General features: G+C 39.2%; 1 protein-coding gene across 13 annotated transcripts in view; it reads left to right on the top strand.

Annotated features, from left to right (window-relative positions):
- The window catches only part of DNAH12 (dynein axonemal heavy chain 12), a 346,345-nt gene that overhangs the window by 176,468 nt on the left and 152,102 nt on the right, over positions 1–17,775 (top strand). For all 13 annotated transcript variants that reach the window (XM_078351228.1, XM_078351230.1, XM_078351232.1 and 10 more), the window contains 2 exons: positions 775–967; positions 16,530–16,691. In XM_078351228.1, coding sequence (XP_078207354.1) covers positions 775–967; positions 16,530–16,691 — 355 coding nt within the window. The remainder of the gene's footprint in view (positions 1–774; positions 968–16,529; positions 16,692–17,775) is intronic.

Below are 17,775 nucleotides of genomic sequence, written 5' to 3'. Positions count from 1 at the left end.
TATTATATAATTGTACCACAGTGTAGTCATTCTTCTGAAACAAATTTTAGGTCACTTCTAGTTTTTGCTATTACAAAAAAGGCTTTGAAAATTCACATGCGTGAGAATTTTCTCTCTGGGTACATGTGTGAGAATTTGTCTCTCTGGGTACATGTGTGAGAATTTCTCTAGGCTATTTTCTCATAAGTGGGATTATCGTGTCATATAAGCATCTTCAACTTTACTAAACTTTGCCAAAACGTCTTTAAAAATGATTTTTTTGAGAGCTTCCATATTTCCTCACCTTTGCTGATGCTTAGGATTGACAGATATTGTAAGATTTTCTAGTCTAAGGAGAGTGAAATGGTATCTCATTGGATTAATTTTAATTAACCTAGTTATTAGTGAAGCTAAGTTTCTTTTCTGAATTTGTTATTTTATAGGTAACTGATCTTTTATTTCTCACATAGAAATCTTAAGAGACTGAAGAAACATATTTAATAAAAATGTTAATATACTGCCAGATAAGCAGTTAATATTTCATTTTATTTGTATAACTTATATATTAAATTTCCTGAATTTGGACTTTTAATTAGTTTTCCCCTATATCAAATGATCCATTGGTAACTACTTTTGAAAAATCACACACTTTTTGATAGTAAACTCTTTAAAATTGGAATAGTAACATATGGGACAGCAAAGTCACATTCTTCTAGGAAAGTAAAACAATAGTTACATGTAAATATACATTACATTGGTATTGTAATGTCTAACAAAATTTTTATTTTGTGGTAGGTATGTTTTGGAACACTTATCAAGAATATGTCGAGTTCTAAAGCAGTCTGGTGGAAATGCTTTGCTGGTTGGACTTGGAGGAAGTGGTCGTCAATCTTTAACTCGTCTGGCTACATCCATGGCAAAAATGCATATTTTCCAACCAGAAATTTCTAAGAGCTATGGTATGAATGAATGGAGAGAGGATATAAAGGTAAAATGATGAAGAAGCCTAATATTTCAAATGAAAGCAGTCATTATTTTACTTGTAAAGTTAGAGCCAGCCTGTGTAGCTGTATACTCAACTCCAGCGATGATGATGATAATACTGTTCCTAGAGCATCTGCTGTGTGTGCTGACTTCTGCCCTGGGTGCTTTAACTAGCTTTTACCTAAATGATCTCGTTTTTTGGTACAGCAATGCAATGAAGCAGGTGGGTTGTCTCTGTGTTTTACTGAAGCTGAGTGGCATGTGACACACAACAGAGCAAGGCTCTCTAACTCGTCTTATCCACCACACTATCACCACTGCTGCTACTTAAAAAAATTGATATGTAGTATTTGTACATATTTATGAGGCACATGTGATATTTGATACATGTGTGGAATGAATATGGAGTAAGCACATTTAGGATATCATGTAGAACATTGATGTTTTTTGTGTTGGGAACATTGAAAATCTTCTCTCTTGAAATACGCAGTATATTGTTAAGTATAGTCACACTATTGTACTGTTGAACCCTGGAACTTATTTCTTTGTAACTGTATGTTCATACCCATTGACCTACTTCTCTTTATCCTCCCCCACCCCCCATCTCCTTTCGGGCCTCTGATAACTGTCATTCTACTCTCTATCTCCATGAGGGCAACTTTTTTGGCTCCTACATGTAAGTGAGAACATGTGATGTTTATCTTTCTGTTCCTGGCTTATACCACTGACTGTATATTTATTCCACTTCAGAGAGGACTTATTTCAGATAAAATATAGTTTCCAGCAGATATAAACATGAACCCGATTAAGAGAATGGCATTAATGTTGTCTTAGTAGTAATCTTAATGGTTTCTTTTCTGCTTTTTTTTGGGTGGGGGGGATGGAGTCTCTCACTTGCCCAGGCTAGAGTGCAGTGGCGTGATCTTGGCTTACTGCAACCTCACCTCCCCGGTTCAAGTGATTCTTCTGCCTCAGCCTCCCAAATAGCTAGAATTACAGGCACCACCACCACATCCAGCGAATTTTTTTTTTTTTTTTTTGAGATGGAGTTTCACTTTTCTTACCCAGGCTGGAATGCAATGGCTGATCTTGGCTCACCGCAACCTCCGCCTCCTGGGTTCAGGCAGTTCTCCTGCCTCAGCCTCCTGAGTAGCTGGGATTACAGGCATGCGCCACCATGCCCAGCTAATTTTTTGTATCTTTAGTAGAGACGGGGTTTTACCATTTTGACTAGGATGGTCTCGATCTCTTGACCTTGTGATCCACCCGCCTCGGCCTCCCAAAGTGCTGGAATTATAGGCTTGAGCCACCATGCCCAGCCCATTTTTGTATTTTTAGTAGAGATGGGGTTTCACTATGTTAGCCAGACTGGTCTCAAACTCCTGAACTCATGATCTGCCTGCCTCAGCCTCCCAAAGTGCTGGGATTACAGGCGTGAACCATTGTGCCCAGCCTTAATCTTAATAGTTTCTTCAGAGCTTTATTGCTGTCCCAGTAACCAACAGGATCATGGAGTACATACTTGAGGCTTCATCCTTATGTGCCTAGTGGTCTGTAGACCCAACAGAGAGAGATAATACAAGGTGGGAAAAAAAGGAGAAATTACTGGACTTCTTTCATTTTCACTGACTAAATTTCTACAACTTAAAAGTTAGCATACGGAAATGGATTTTTCTTTGCCAATTCTAGGCGGAAATGGTATAACTGAAACTCATATCAAAGAAATCTATTTACATAGACATGAAAGGAAAAGTTACACTTATATTGTTTCTTTTCCTGCTTACACTTTAGTGGAAAACTTTTGATGCATTTACTACCAAATTAACTACAGATTTAGGAATCAGCATACTTCATGTACTACTTCATTGTAGCGAGAACATGGACTTTGAAATTAGACAGATACAGTATTAGTTCCTGCTTTGCATGATTTCAGCATATCACTAAATCGATCTGTGCTTTAGTTTCTAGGGACTTATCTATTTCTTCTAGGTTATCCAATTTGTTGGCATACAGTTGTTCATATTCTCCTATAATTCTTTTTATTTCCATGGCATTGGTTGTGCTATCAAAGTATGCTACTTTTTTCATTTCTGATTTTCATTGCGTCTTCTCTTTTTTCTTTCTGTATTGATCTTCTATTCTCTATTTCATTCATCTCCACTCTAATGTTTATTATTTTCTTCCTTCTGGGAGCTTTGGGTTTGGTTTATTCTTCTTTTTCCAGTTCCTTGAGGTTTCAAGTTAATTTGTTGATTTTAGATCTTTCTTCTTTTATTTTTATTTATTTTTTATTTTTTGAGATGGAGTCTCGCTCTGTCGCCCAAGCTGGAGTGTGGTGGCATCATCTTGGCTCACTGCAACCTCTGTCTCCCAGGTTCAAGTGATTCTCCTGTCTCAGCCTCCTAAGTAGCTGGGATTACAGGCGCACACTGCCATGCCCGGCTAATTTTTTTTTTTTTTTTTGTAGTCTAGTAGAGACCAGGTTTCACGATGTTGCCCAGGCTGGTCTTGAACTCCTGAGCTCAGGCAATCCACCCGCCTCAGCCTCCAAAAGTGCTAGGATTACAGGTGTGAGCCACCATGCCCGGCCTCTTCTTTTTTAATATAGGTGTTTACAGCTACAAAATTCCCTCTTAACAATATGTTTGCTGCATCCCTCAAGTTTTGGTTTGTTTTTGTTTTCATTTGTCTCAAGATATTTTCTAATTTCCCTTGTGATTTATTCTTTAAATTACTGGTTAAGACTAATAGTTAAATTAACAGTTTAATTTTCATGTATTGTGAATTTTTAAATTTTTTTGTATTGATTTCTAGTTTTGTTCTATTGCAATCAGGACAGATACTTTCTATGATTTCTTTTAAGTGTTAAGACTTGTTTTGTGGCCTAATATGGTTTATCCTAGGGAATATTTCATCTGCACTTGAGAAGAGTATGTGTTTTGCTGATGTTGGATGGAGTGTTCTGTATATATCTGTTAGATCCAGTTGGTTTACAGTGTTCTAGTCCTCTATTACTGATCTTCTGCAGGTGTTCTGTCCATTATTGAAGGTGGGGTATTGAAGTTTCTTAATATTACGGTGGTCCCCACTTACCTATGGCTTTTCTTTTTGCAGTTTTAGTTACCCACAGTCAACTGTGGTCCAAAAATAGGTGAGTTCAGTGCAATAAGATATTTTGAGAGTGGAAAGGACCACATTCACATAACTTTTATTACAGTATATTGTTATGATTGTTTTATTTATTATTGGTTGTTATTAATGTCTTGCTGTTAATTTATGAATTAAACTTAGAGGCATGTATAGAAAAAAACATAGCATATAAAGGATTCAGTACTATCTGTTGTTTCAGGCATCCACTGGGAGTCTTGGCATGTATCCCTGATGGATAAGGGGAGACTCTACTATATTTGTTGCTGTACATTTCTTTCAACTTTCTCAAAGTTTGCTTCATGTATTTAGGGTGTCTGTGGTTTGGTGCATAAATATTTATACAGTTGACCCTTAAACAACACCAGCCCCCAACACAGATGAAAATTCACAGGTAACTTTTTTTTTTCCCAAGATAGACTCTCACTCTGCCCCAGGCTGGAGTACAGTGCCACAATACCAGCTCACTGCAACCTCTACCTCCTGAGATCAAGCGATTCTCATGCCTCAGCCTCCTGAGTAGCTGGGATTACAGGTGCATGCTATCACACCCAGCTAATTTTTGTATTTTGGTAGAGAGTAGAAAGTAGGGGTTTCACCATTTGGCCAGTCTGGTCTTGAACCTCTGAACTCAAGTGATCCTCCTTCCTTGGCTTCCCAGAGTGCTGAGAATACAGGCATGAGCCACCGTGCTTGGCCCACATAAAATTTTTGACTTCCCCACAACATAACTAGTAATAGCCTACTGTTGACTGAAAGCCTTACTGATAACATAAATCATTGATTAATATGTATTTTGTGTGTATTCTTATAATAAAGTAAGCCAGAAAAAAGAAAATGTTACTTAAAAATTCCTAAGGAATAAAAACATATTGACTATTCATTAAGCAGAAGTGGATCATCACAAAGGTCTTCATCCTCATGATCTTCATGCTGGGTAGGCTGAGGATGAAAAGAAAGAAGGGGAGTGAGTTGGTCTTGTTGTCTTGAGTGGCAGAGGCAGAGAAAAATCTACATGTAAGTGGACCCACGTAGTTCAAACCTGTATTGTTTAAGGGTCGACTGTAATTGTTATATCTTCCTGGTGAATTGACCCTTTTATAATTATATGATATTTTTCTTATATTGTGGTTGTTTTTGACTTAATGTCTATTTTGTCTGATATTAGTATAGCTATTCCTGCTCTATTTTAGTTGCCATTTACTTGGAATATCTTTTTCCATTCTTTTGCCTATATATTTCCTTCGATTTAAAATGAGTCTCTTGGGAGAAATGCCAAATGTGGGTGAAGGGGAGAAGAAAAGCAAAGCACACTGCCATGTGTGTACTTACGCAACTGTCTTGCATGCTCTGCTCATGTACCCCAAAACCTATAATCCAATAAAAAATTAAAAAAAAAAAAAAAATGAGTCTCTTGTAGGCAGCATGTTAATGTATCTCTTTTTAAAAAAATCTGTTTGGCCACTCTATGTCTTTTGATTAAGGAATTTAATCTATTTACATTGAATGTAATTACTAATAGGGAAGGATTTATTCTTGCCATTTTGAGATTTGTTTGCTCTGTGTCTTGCAGCTTCTTTGTTCCTCATTTGTTCTTTTCCTGCCGCCTTTTATGTTTTGATAATTTTTATTTGTAGGGGCATTCTTTATTCCCTTCTCATTTCCTTTTGTTTATATTCTACATTTTCTTTGTGATTACCATTGCTATTACATAAAACAACCTAAAGTTACAGCAATTTATTTTAAACTGCTAACAACCTAACTTCAACTGCATATAAAAATGTTACTCCTTTATAGCTCCACCCCTTCCCCATTTTTCATTCTGGATTTCACAAATTATATCTTAATATATTATGTGCTAATAAAAGTACATTTATAAGACATGTTTTTGTCTTTCAGAATTAAAAGTAGATTTATGCACCAAAATTACAGTAATATAGGATTCTCTATTTGTCCACATTTACTTTTACTGGAGAACTTTATACTTTTGTATGGCTTCATGTTACATTATGGGTTATTTGGTTTCAAGTTGAAGGACTCCCTTTAGCATATCTTGTAGGGTAGATCTAGTGATAATGACTCCCTCAGTGTTTATCTGGAAAGGTCTTAATTTTACCTTCATTTTTGTAGGGCAATTCTACCAGATACAGTGTCCTTGGTTGGCAGGTTTTTTTTCCCTTCTACACATAGAATATACCATCCCACTTCATTCTGGTCCGTAAAATTTCTGCTGAGAAATTCACTGATAATCCTAAGGTAGTGCCCTTGTAGATGACAAGTTGCTTTTCTCTGGCTGCTTTCAAGATTTTCTCTTTGTATTTGACTTTTGAAAGTTTGATTATAATGTTTCTCAATGTGGATCTCTTTGACTTCATTCTAGTTGGAATTCATTGATCTTCCATAAAATGGAATTTTTATGTAGACTTCTTTCCTCAGATTCGGGAAATTTTCAGCCATTATTTCTTGAAATAAGCTCTCTCTCCACTCCTCCTCTCTCTTTTATCATTCTGGGATTTCCATAATGCATATATTGGTCTACTTGATGGTGTACCAACCATAAATCCCTTAGGTTTGCATCACCTTTCTTTATTGTTTTTGTTTGGTTTGATTTTGGTCCATTAACCCAATGATTTCCAATGACTTGTTTTCAAGTTGACTTTTGATTCTACCTGATTGAGTCTAATGTTGAACCCCTCTAGAGAATATTTTAGTTCAGTTGTATGTTTCAGGTCCAGAATTTTTATTTCTATTTTATAGTTTCTGTATCTTTGCTAATTCTCATGCATTGTTTTCCTGATTTAGCTCTGTATTCCTTTCAGCTCATTGAGCATCTTTAAGGTAGTTATTTTTTATTTTTTTATTTTTATTGCATTTTAGGTTTTGGGGTACATGTGCAGAGCATGCAATACAGTTGCATAGGTACACACATGGCAGTGTGTTTTGTTTGCTTTCTCCCCTTCACCCACATTTGGTATTTCTCCCCTGGCAATCCCTCCCCACCTCCCCCTCCCACTGACCCTCCCCTTTCCCCCCTATAGACCTCAGCGTTTAGTACTCCCCTCTCTGTGTCCATGTGTTCTCATTTTTCATCACCCGCCTATGAGTGAGAATATGCAGTGTTTCATTTTCTGTTCTTGTGTCAGTTTGCTGAGAATGATGTTCTCCAGATTCATCCATGTCCCTACAAACGAAACGAACGCATCATTTCTGATTGCTGCATAATATTCCATGGTGTATATGTGCCACATTTTCCCAATCCAGTCTATCATCGATGGGCATTTGGGTTGATTCCAGGTCTTTGCTATTGTAAACAGTGCTGCAATGAACATTTGTGTGCATGTGTCCTTGTAGTAGAACGATTTATAGTCCTTTGGATATATACCCAGTAATGGGATTGCTGGGTCAAATGGGATTTCTATTTCTAAGGCCTTGAGGAATCGCCACACTGTCTTCCACAATGGTTGGACTAATTTACACTCCCATCAACAGTGTAAAAGTGTTCCTTTTTCTCCACATCCTCTCCAGCATCTGTTGTCTCCAGATTTTTTAATGATCGCCATTCTAACTGGCGCGAGATGGTATCTCAATGTGGTTTTGATTTGCATCTCTCTGATGACCAGTGACGATGAGCATTTTTTCATATGCTCGTTGGCCTCATATATGTCTTCTTTCGTAAAGTGTCTGTTCATATCCTTTGCCCACTTTTGAATGGGCTTGTTTGTTTTGTTCCTGTAAATCTGTTTGAGTTCTTTGTAAATTCTGGATATCAGCCCTTTGTCAGATGGGTAAACTGCAAAATTTTTTTCCCATTCTGTTGGTTGCCAATTCACGCTAGAGACTGTTTCTTTTGCTGTGCAGAAGCTGTGGAGTTTCATTAGATCCCATTTGTCTATTTTTTCTTTTTTTGCCAATGCTTTTGGTGTTTTGTTCATGAAGTTCTTGCCTACTCCTATGTCCTGGATGGTTTTGCCTAGATTTCCTTCTAGGGTTTTTATGGTGCCAGGTCTTATGTTTAAGTCTTTAATCCATCTGGAGTTAATTTTGGTGTAAGGTGTCAGGAAGGGGTCCAGTTTCTGCTTTCTACACATGGCTAGCCAGTTTTCCCAGCACCATTTGTTGAATAGGGAATCCTTTCCCCATTGCTTGTTTTTGTCAGGTTTATCAAAGATTGTATAGTTGTAGCTATGTTGTGTTGCCTCTGATGCCTCTGTTCTGTTCCATTGATCTATATCTCTGTTTTGGTACAAGTACCATGCTGTTTTGATTACTGTAGCCTTATAGTATAGTTTGAAATCCGGTAGTGTGATGCCCCTCGCTGTGTTCTTTTTGCTTAGAATTGACTTGGCTATGCGGGCTCTCTTTTGTTTCCATATGAAGTTCAAGGTGGTTTTTTCCAGTTCTATGAAGAAAGTCAATGGTAGCTTGATGCGGATAGCATTGATTCTGTAAATTACTTTGGGCAGTATAGCCATTTTCACGATATTAGTTCTTCCTAACCATGAACATGGAATGTTTCTCCATCTGTTTGTGTCCTCTCTGATTTCATTGAGCAGTGGTTTGTAGTTTTCCCTGAAGAGGTCCCTTACGTTCCTTGTGAGTTGTATTCCAAGGTATTTTATTCTTTTTGTAGCAATTGTGAATGGCAGTTCGTTCTTGATTTGGCTCTCTTTAAGTCTGGTGTAGAGGAAGGCTTGTGATTTTTGCACATTGATTTTGTATCCTGAGACTTTGCTGAAGTTGCTTATCAGTTTCAGGAGTTTTTGGGCAGAGGCAATGGGATCTTCTAGGTATACTATCATGTCGTCTGCAAATAGAGACAATTTGGCTTCCACCTTTCCTATTTGAATACCCTTTATTTCTTTTTCTTGCCTGATTGCTGTGGCTAGAACTTCCAGTACTATATTGAATAGGAGTGGTGACAGAGGGCATCCTTGTCTAGTGCCGGATTTCAAAGGGAATGCTTCCAGTTTTTGCCCATTCAGTATGATATGGCTGTTGGTTTGTCATAAATAGCTTTTATTACTTTGAGATACGTTCCATCGATACCGAGTTTATTGAGGGTTTTTAGCATAAAGGGCTGTTGAATTTTGTCAAATGCCTTCCCTGCATCAATTGAGATAATCATGTGGTTTTTGTTTTTGGTTCTGTTTATGTGGTGAGTTACGTTGATAGACTTGCGTATGTTGAACCAGCCTTGCATCCCCGGGATGAATCCTACTTGATCATGATGAATAAGTTTTTTGATTTGCTGTTGCAGTCGGCTTGCCAATATTTTATTGAAGATTTTAGCATCTATGTTCATCATAGAAAATGGCCTGAAGTTTTCTTTTCTTGTTGGGTCTCTGCCGGGTTTTGGTATCAGGATGATATTGGTGTCGTAGAATGATTTGGGTAGGATTCCTTCTTTTTGGATTATTTGGAATAGTTTCAGAAGAAATGGTACCAGCTCCTCTTTGTGTGTCTGGTAGAATTCGGCTGTGAACCCGTCTGGACCTGGGCTTTTTTTGTGTGGTAGGCTCTTAATTGCTGCCTCAACTTCTGCCGTTGTTATTGGTCTATTCAGTTTCAGCTTCCTCCTGGTTTAGGCTTGGGAGGACACAGGAGTCCAGGAATTTATCCATTTCTTCCAGGTTTACTAGTTTATGTGCATAGAGTTGTTTGTAATATTCTCTGATGATGGTTTGAATTTCTGTGGAATCTGTGGTGATTTCCCCTTTATCATTTTTTATTGCATCTATTTGGTTGCTCGCTCTCTTCTTTTTAATCAATCTGGCTAGCGGTCTATTTTGTTGATCTTTTCAAAAAACCAGCTCTTGGATTTATTGATTTTTTGAAGAGTTTTTCGTATCTCTATCTCCTTCAGTTCAGCTCTGATCTTAGTTATTTCTTGTCTTCTGCTGGGTTTTGAGTTTTTTTGATCTTGCTCCTCTAGCTCTTTCAATTTTGACGATAGGGTGTCAGTTTTGGATCTCTCCATTCTCCTCATATGGGCACTTATTGCTATATACTTTCCTCTAGAGACTGCTTTAAATGTGTCCCAGAGGTTCTGGCATGTTGTGTCTTCGTTCTCATTGGTTTAGAAGAACTTCTTTATTTCTGACTTCATTTCATTGTTTACCCAGTCAACATTCAAGAGCCAGTTGTTCAGTTTCCATGAAGCTGTGCAGTTCTGGGTTGGTTTCTGTATTCTGAGTTCTAACTTGATTGCACTATGGTCTGAGAGGCTGTTTGTTATGATTTCAGTTGTTTTGCATTTGTTGAGCAGCGCTTTACTTCCAATTATGTGGTCAATTTTAGAGTAGGTGTGATGTGGTGCTGAGAAGAATGTGTATTCTGTGGATTTGGGGTGGAGAGTTCTGTAAATGTCTATCAGGTTTGCTTGCTCCAGGTCTGAGTTCAAGCCCTGGGTATCCTTGTTGATTTTCTGTCTGGTTGATCTGTCTAATATTGACAGTGGAGTGTTAAAGTCTCCCACTATTATTGTGTGGGAGTCTAAGTCTCTTTGTAAGTCATTAAGAACTTGCCTTATGTATCTGGGTGCTCCTGCATTGGGTCCATATATGTTTAGGATCGTTAGCTCTTCTTGTTGTATCGATCCTTTTACTATTATGTAATGGCCTTCTTTGTCTCTTTTGATCTTTGTTGCTTTAAGGTCTATTTTATCAGAGATGAGGATTGCAACTCCTGCTTTCTTTTGTTCTCCATTTGCTTGGTAAATCTTCCTCCATCCCTTTATTTTGAGCCTGTGTATCCTTGCATGTGAGATGGGTTTCCTGGATACAGCACACTGCTAGGTTTTGGCTTTTTATCCAATTTGCCAGTCTGTGTCTTTTGATTGGTGCATTTAGTCCATTTACATTTAGGGTTAATATTGTTATGTGTGAATTTGACACTGCCATTTTGATGCTAGCTGGCTGTTTTGCCCGTTAGTTGTTGTAGATTCTTCATTATGTTGATGCTCTTTAGCATTTAGTGTGATTTTGGAATGGCTGGTACTGGTTGTTCCTTTCTTTGTGTAGTGCCTCTTTTAGGAGCTCTTGTAAAGCAGGCCTGGTGGTGACAAAATCTCTGAGTACTTGCTTGTTCGCTAAGGATTTTATTTTTCCTTCACTTCTGAAGCTCAGTTTGGCTGGATATGAAATTCTGGGTTGAAAGTTCTTTTCTTTAAGGATGTTGAATATTGGCCCCCACTCTCTTCTGGCTTGTAGTGTTTCTGCCGAGAGATCTGCTGTGAGTCTGATGGGCTTTCCTTTGTGGGTGACCCGACCTTTCTCTCTGGCTGCCCTTAGTATTTTCTCCTTTATTTCAACCTTGTTGAATCTGATGATTATGTGCCTTGGGGTTGCTCTTATTGCGGAATATCTCTGTGGTGTTCTCTGTATTTCCTGCAATAGAGTGTTGGCCTGTCTTGCTAGGTGGGGGAAATTTTCCTGGATAATGTCCTGAAGAGTATTTTCCAGCTTGGATTCATTCTCTTCATCACATTCTGGTACGCCTATCAAACGTAGGTTAGGTCTCTTCACGTAGTCCCACATTTCTTGAAGACTTTGTTCATTCCTTTTTGCGCTTTTTTCTCTAATCTTGGTTTCTCATTTTATTTCATTGAGTTGATCCTCGACTTCTGATATTCTTTCTTCTGCTTGGTCAATTCGGCTATTGAAACTTGTGCATGTTTCGCGAAGTTCTCGTATTGTGTTTTTCAGCTCCTTTAATTCATTCATATTCCTCTTTAAGGTATCCATTCTTGTTATCATTTTCTCAAATCTTTTTTCAAGGTTCTTAGTTTCTTTGCGTTGATTTAAAACATGTTCTTTTAGCTCACAAAAGTTTCTCATTATCTACCTTCTGAAGTGTAATTCCATAATTTCGTCACAGTCATTCTCCATCCAGCTTTGTTCCCTTGCTGGTGAGGAGTTTTGGTCCTTTCTAGGTGGCGAGGTGTTCTGGTTTTGGGTGTTTTCCTCCTTTTTGCGCTGGTTTCTTTCCATCTTTGTGGATTTATCCACCTGTCGTCTGTGTAGTTGCTGACTTTTTGATTGGATCTCTGAGTGGACACCCAGATTTTTGATGATGGAGTATTTCTGTTACTTGGTTTTCCTTCTACCAGTCTAGCCCCTTTGCTGTACGACTGCTGAGGTCCACTCCAGGCCCTGCTTGTCTGGGGTGCACCTCTAGCGGCTGCGGAACAGCGAGGGATGCTACCAGTTTCTTTTTCTGCTATCTTTGTCCCAGGATGATGTCTGCCGAATGTCAGTCTTATGGATATAGAGGGGTCAGGGAGCTGCTTGAGGAGACAGTCTGTACTTTGTAGGAGCTCAAGTGCTGAGCTGTGAGCTCTGTTGTTCATTCAGGGCTGATAGGCTGCTATGTTTAGTTCTGCTGCAACCTAACTCATAAGAAAACCCCTTTTTTTCCTCAGATGCTCTGTCTGGGGGCGGGTTTGGGCTTTCCTTGTGAGTGTCCGCCTCGCTGTCCTGCCCAGCTAGGAGGCAGTCTAGTCACTTTTTGCCTGCCGAGGCTCCGCCCTGCTGGTGTGAGGTTCGCCCTTTTCCTGCAGGCTCTGCCCTTCTGCTGTGGTCTCCGCCCTGTTGCCACGGGCTACACCCTGCTGCGGAGTCTCTCTGTTGTACCGGGTTGCCTCGGCAGCGGCAGGCTGCGTCAGCAATGGGCGTGTACCTCAGTAGGGGCTGATTGCCTCGGTAATGGCTGACACCCCTCCCCTGCTGAGCTGTGCTTTAAAAAAAAACCTATTCACCAGGAGCATTTGGAATCGCCGTTTTGTTTGTCGCACTGCGCTCCCCCAAACGCTGAGTCCCTGGGATTTCCTGGGCTGGGTCACAGTTCAAGACCCGTTCAGTCTCAAGTTCAGCCCTCTCGGGTCTTAGTTTGCCGGTTCAACAGGTCACCCGTAACAGTGTGCTTTTGTATGGAGCGCTGTGGAGCTCCTCTGTGCTCCGGCACGGGCCGGAGCTGCACCGGCTGCCGGCTACGCCAGCGGAGACCTCTGCCTGGCGTCCCGCGTCTCTTTTATACCTGGGAATTTCCCCGTTCTGTGGGCAACTAAGATCCGTCTGGAAATGCTTCCCCGACTCACCCTCTCCGTGTGTCCAGCGAGAGCTTCGATCCTGGGTTGTTCTCACAGAGCCATCTTGAGTCCTCTCCTAAGGTAGTTATTTTAAATTTTTTCTTAGTCAGTTTGTAGATCTGCCTTTCCTTATGGTTGGTTTCAGGAGCGTTATTTTGTTTCTTGCATTGGGCCACAGTTATTTCTCTGCATTCCTTGTGATCTTTGTTAAGAGTTGATGATTTGAAATACAGCTACCCCTCCCAATTATTATGACTTGCCTCATGCAGGAAAGACCTTCACCAATCAATGTAGAGGTTCTAGGACCTTTCAGACCTTTTATGGGGATGCGTCTTCTTTGAGGTTGTGTGTTTTTATTGTAGCATGTATGAGAGCTTTTGATTATCTTAATTTCCTGTTTCTTCTCAGGAGGTTTCAGTTGCTGACTGAGCTGTATTCCTCTGCCCTTGATCTCTTCCTCCCTCTGGTGCCTGCCTATAGAACTGCAACCTCTGCTGCTCTAACCCACCAGCGAACTCACCTCTGTTTCAGTGGCCTCCAACCTGGTATCCAAATAGGCCATTCCTGTCAGCACTCAAAGGCAGGTGAAACAGCCCTCACACAAGCCAGTATGCTGGGCTCAAGTTCAACTATATTCCCTCTGTCCCAAGCAAGGAGCCAGGATTTGAATGGTATTCTCTGGATCTCCTCACACTATGCCCAGTTGGGGGAGGGGCTAGAGTGAGAAAAATGTGAGGTATTGTCTTACCTTTCTGGGAACAGTCCCCTCTCTTGTTTGTGCTCTTTTCTGGGTGCTGCAGCAACTTAACTAGTTTCTGAAGTTCTCACAAAGGTAACTGTATATTGCTAATTCAGTGTCTTCAGGGGAGAGCAAGGGTCTAGAGCTTCCTAGACCATTATCTTGCTGATATCACTTTCTAGATTCTTCATTTGTAAAACTTGGATAATACCACCTATTTCTTAGGTTGTTATGGTTAAATTATGTAATGTATATAAGGATTTTCATTAATATTACTGGCATATAATTAATATATATATATTTTTGAGACAGAGTCTCACTCTGTTGCCCAGGCTGGAGTACAATGGCACAATCTTGGCTCACTGCAAATTTCACCTGCTAGGTTCAAGTGATTCCCCTGCCTCAACCTCCCTAGTAGCTGGAATTATAGGTGCTCACCACCATGGCTGGCTGATTTTTTTTTTCTGTATTTTTAGTAAAGATGGGTTTCACCACGTTGGCCAGATTGGTCTTGAACTCTACAAGTGACCCACTTGCAGTGGCTCATGCCTCTAATAACAGAACTTTGGGAAGGCTGAGGCAAGTGGGTCACCTAAGGTCAGGAGTCCAAGACCAGCCTGGCCAACATGGTGAAACCCTGTCTCTACTAAAAATACAAAAATTTGCTGAGCATGGTGGAATGCACCTGTAATCCCAGCTACTCCAGAGGCTGAGGCAGGAGAATAACTTATAGTGGAAGGCACCTGTAATCCTAGCTACTTGGAAGGCTGAGGCAGGAGAGTCGCTAGAGCCCAGGAGGCAGAGGTTGCAGTGAGCTGAGATCATGCCACTGCACTCCAGCCTGGTGACAGAGCAAGACTCTGTCTCAAAAAAAAAAAAAAAAAAAAAAAAAAAAAAAAATTAAAATAAGGCTTATGACAATAAGTTAAATGTGTTTGTTTATATTGTATTGTAAAGTTTATTTTAAATTAAAATTAAAAAAAATTTTTTGGAGAGGTGTCTCACTTTGTCACCCTAGTTAGAGTACAGTGGCGTGATCATCATAGCTCACTGAAGCCTCAACCCCCCAGGCTCAAGCAGTCCTCCCACCTCAGCCTCCCTAGTAGCTGCCTGTGGGACTACAAGCATGTACCACCATGCCTGGCTAATTTTTTTTTTTTTTTAGAGATGGGATCTCACTATGTTGTCCAGGCTGCTCTCAATCTCCTGGGCTCAAGTAATCCTCCTGCCTCAGCCTTCCAAAGTGGTCAGATTACAGGGGTGAGCCACTGCATCCAACCTAATATTTGTTTTGATATAATATTAATAATTACAGGCCTGACATGTTTTGATACAATAGTGCTTTAAAAACTAGACTCCCTAGTTTTGATGACAGAAAATTATTTCTAAGAATAAAACGGTCTTGATATTGGAAGATGGCTTTAATGGAAAAAGGACATAGTTGTGTACAATATAAAAATCCACCATTTATTTTAGGGAGTTAAAATATTAATATTTAATGATTTTAAATAAATGGTTTTACAATTGAGAAGGTTGTTTTTAAAAATAACTTACAGAAGTTGTAATGCTATTTTCACTGTGAACTATAGCCAGTCTGTATGCTGACAAATGTTTAAAAACGAGATTTCCAGGACTGGGGGTAAGAGGGAGCCTCTGATGATAGATTTTCCAATTTCCATGATGTAAAAACTTTTACCGTGGCTAATTTGAAGATCCCAGCATTATGTCACTGAGAACAGAATTGACAAGAGATGGGTGTAGAACACGATTGCATGGGATTTAACTGTATTGATAAAATAGATTGAAAAACTTTCCATAGCATAGATACTAATAACGTAAAATAGGACATGATGAAATTTAAGCATATACCTCCCTTTTAAATATAACTATATTTTTATATAATTGTAAGTTTATATAATTCAATTTTTAAATCCTGCCTATGTTTTACAAACTTCTGACAAGTTCCTGAAATTTTAACAATCAGTTCTAACAAGCCTATACAAGTCAACTTCAGCACTCTACTGAGCCCATATCTTATATTAGGAATTTGGGTTGCAGTTGACCCCTCCACAAAAAACCGTAGCCTGTCTACACTGAAGTGTCTAGAGGTAGATAGGCTTGACATAGCTGAATTTAGGATCTCAAATTATGTCCTTAGTAATTGCTCTTTCTATCTCCTGACACAATTCTGCTCATTTTGGCTTCTTTCTCCAGCAGGCTCATTCCATGAGGCAGTTAGCTCCAAGTAATTTAGATTACTGACTTTTGTATATTCCATCTTAGAACAGCCAGGACTCTTCCTGTTTCAAGTCCATCTCAGTCCCTGAAGTAAGACTGTGACTGGGCCCTGCTTAAATCATATGCCTTCCTCTGAATCAGTGATTATGTCTAGGGGTTTGGGGAAACATTGACCAGTTTGGATCTCCCATCTAGGGGATGGAAGCAATGGAGGCCCTGATTGACAGCCACACTAGAAGTGGGGAGAGGTACCACCCTAAAAACAAAGTGTTGTTATCCAAAGAAGGGGAAAGTGAAGGAAATCAAAACCAACAGATGTCTACCATATTCTGTTTATAAGTACATTTTTATTTTAAGGGTCTGTTAAGGAATGTGGGCATGAAGGGCCAGAAGACCGTCTTTCTCATCACAGACACTCAGATTAAAGAGGAAGCTTTTCTAGAGGATATTGACAGTGTGCTCAATACAGGAGAAGTGCCTAACATTTTTGCAGCAGATGAGAAACAAGAAGTGATGGAGGTAAGCGCTTTTGGGGAAGTGCTGCTCCTAGCACAGAAACTGTATTTCTTGAAACCTCTTATCTGCTCTTGAGGATAAATATAGTTTGTACATGTGATTTTGGTAATTAAATGTTTAAAGTATATTAGTTTAATACATCATCATTTGGTGAATTTTAAATTGCTTCTACCATAGTTATAAGACATAATTTTTATTTTATAATTCCTATCTTCATAATAGTGGCAGTTTGTTTCATCTGTTTAATGATATTTAGCATGTTTTACGAGTGATTAGAAATTTTTAAATCATCTCTTAAGGTTACGTTGAGGTAAGAAAACATGCTTTTAATGCTACTTTATTAGTCTCTATCGTTTACCTCTGGTTAGTACATTTTTCAAAAGTTTTAATAAAAGTATCTTATGGTGCTGATACATCTGAAAGTCTTGTTTGTGGTTTGACAAAAAATACCATTATGAAGCATCCACTACGGTCACATACTTTAACCCTCATTTGTAAGCTGAAAGTAATGTCATGCTTTCTCATTACCATAACCACTTTTACCCACAAAATATATCACTCACACCTGGATATTTACTTCTCAAGCTGCAGCCATAACACCTGGAGTGAAATGGACTCACACTTTCAAGTACTCTGCTTTCTCTTCCATGAAATGGCAGCACGGATTGAATTCTTCCTACATGGGGTTGTTGTGAGGTCTGAGAATCAGACAAAATAAAGCACTTACGTAGTACTAGGCACTTACACAGCTCTCAGTAAACGGTGCATTAGCAGTTAAGGTCTGGAGTGTGGAAGGAGAAAAGAGTGGGGGAAAAAACTCATGTTCTTTGCTTTTATCTGGGATATGTCAGAGATGTAACCAAGGCTGCCAATTAGTAGTAGTATTCTTCTGATTTATATGAGAAATACATCCTCCGTATGCCCATCCAAGGAATAGTACCTTTGGGAAATGGAATTTCCGAAACTTTCCTAGACTTTCCTGCAGCTTTAGCTACTATCTAGCTTTTCTTCCCATCACTTTGCTATTAAACTTTTCTGTTGCTTCACTATTTCTGTTTTATATTTGCCATTTTATATACATCTATAT

This window comes from Callithrix jacchus, chromosome 15, assembly GCF_049354715.1.
Source record: "Callithrix jacchus isolate 240 chromosome 15, calJac240_pri, whole genome shotgun sequence".
In the NCBI taxonomy this organism is placed as follows: domain Eukaryota; kingdom Metazoa; phylum Chordata; class Mammalia; order Primates; family Cebidae; genus Callithrix; species Callithrix jacchus.
This window is presented reverse-complemented; position numbering and strand designations above follow the sequence as displayed.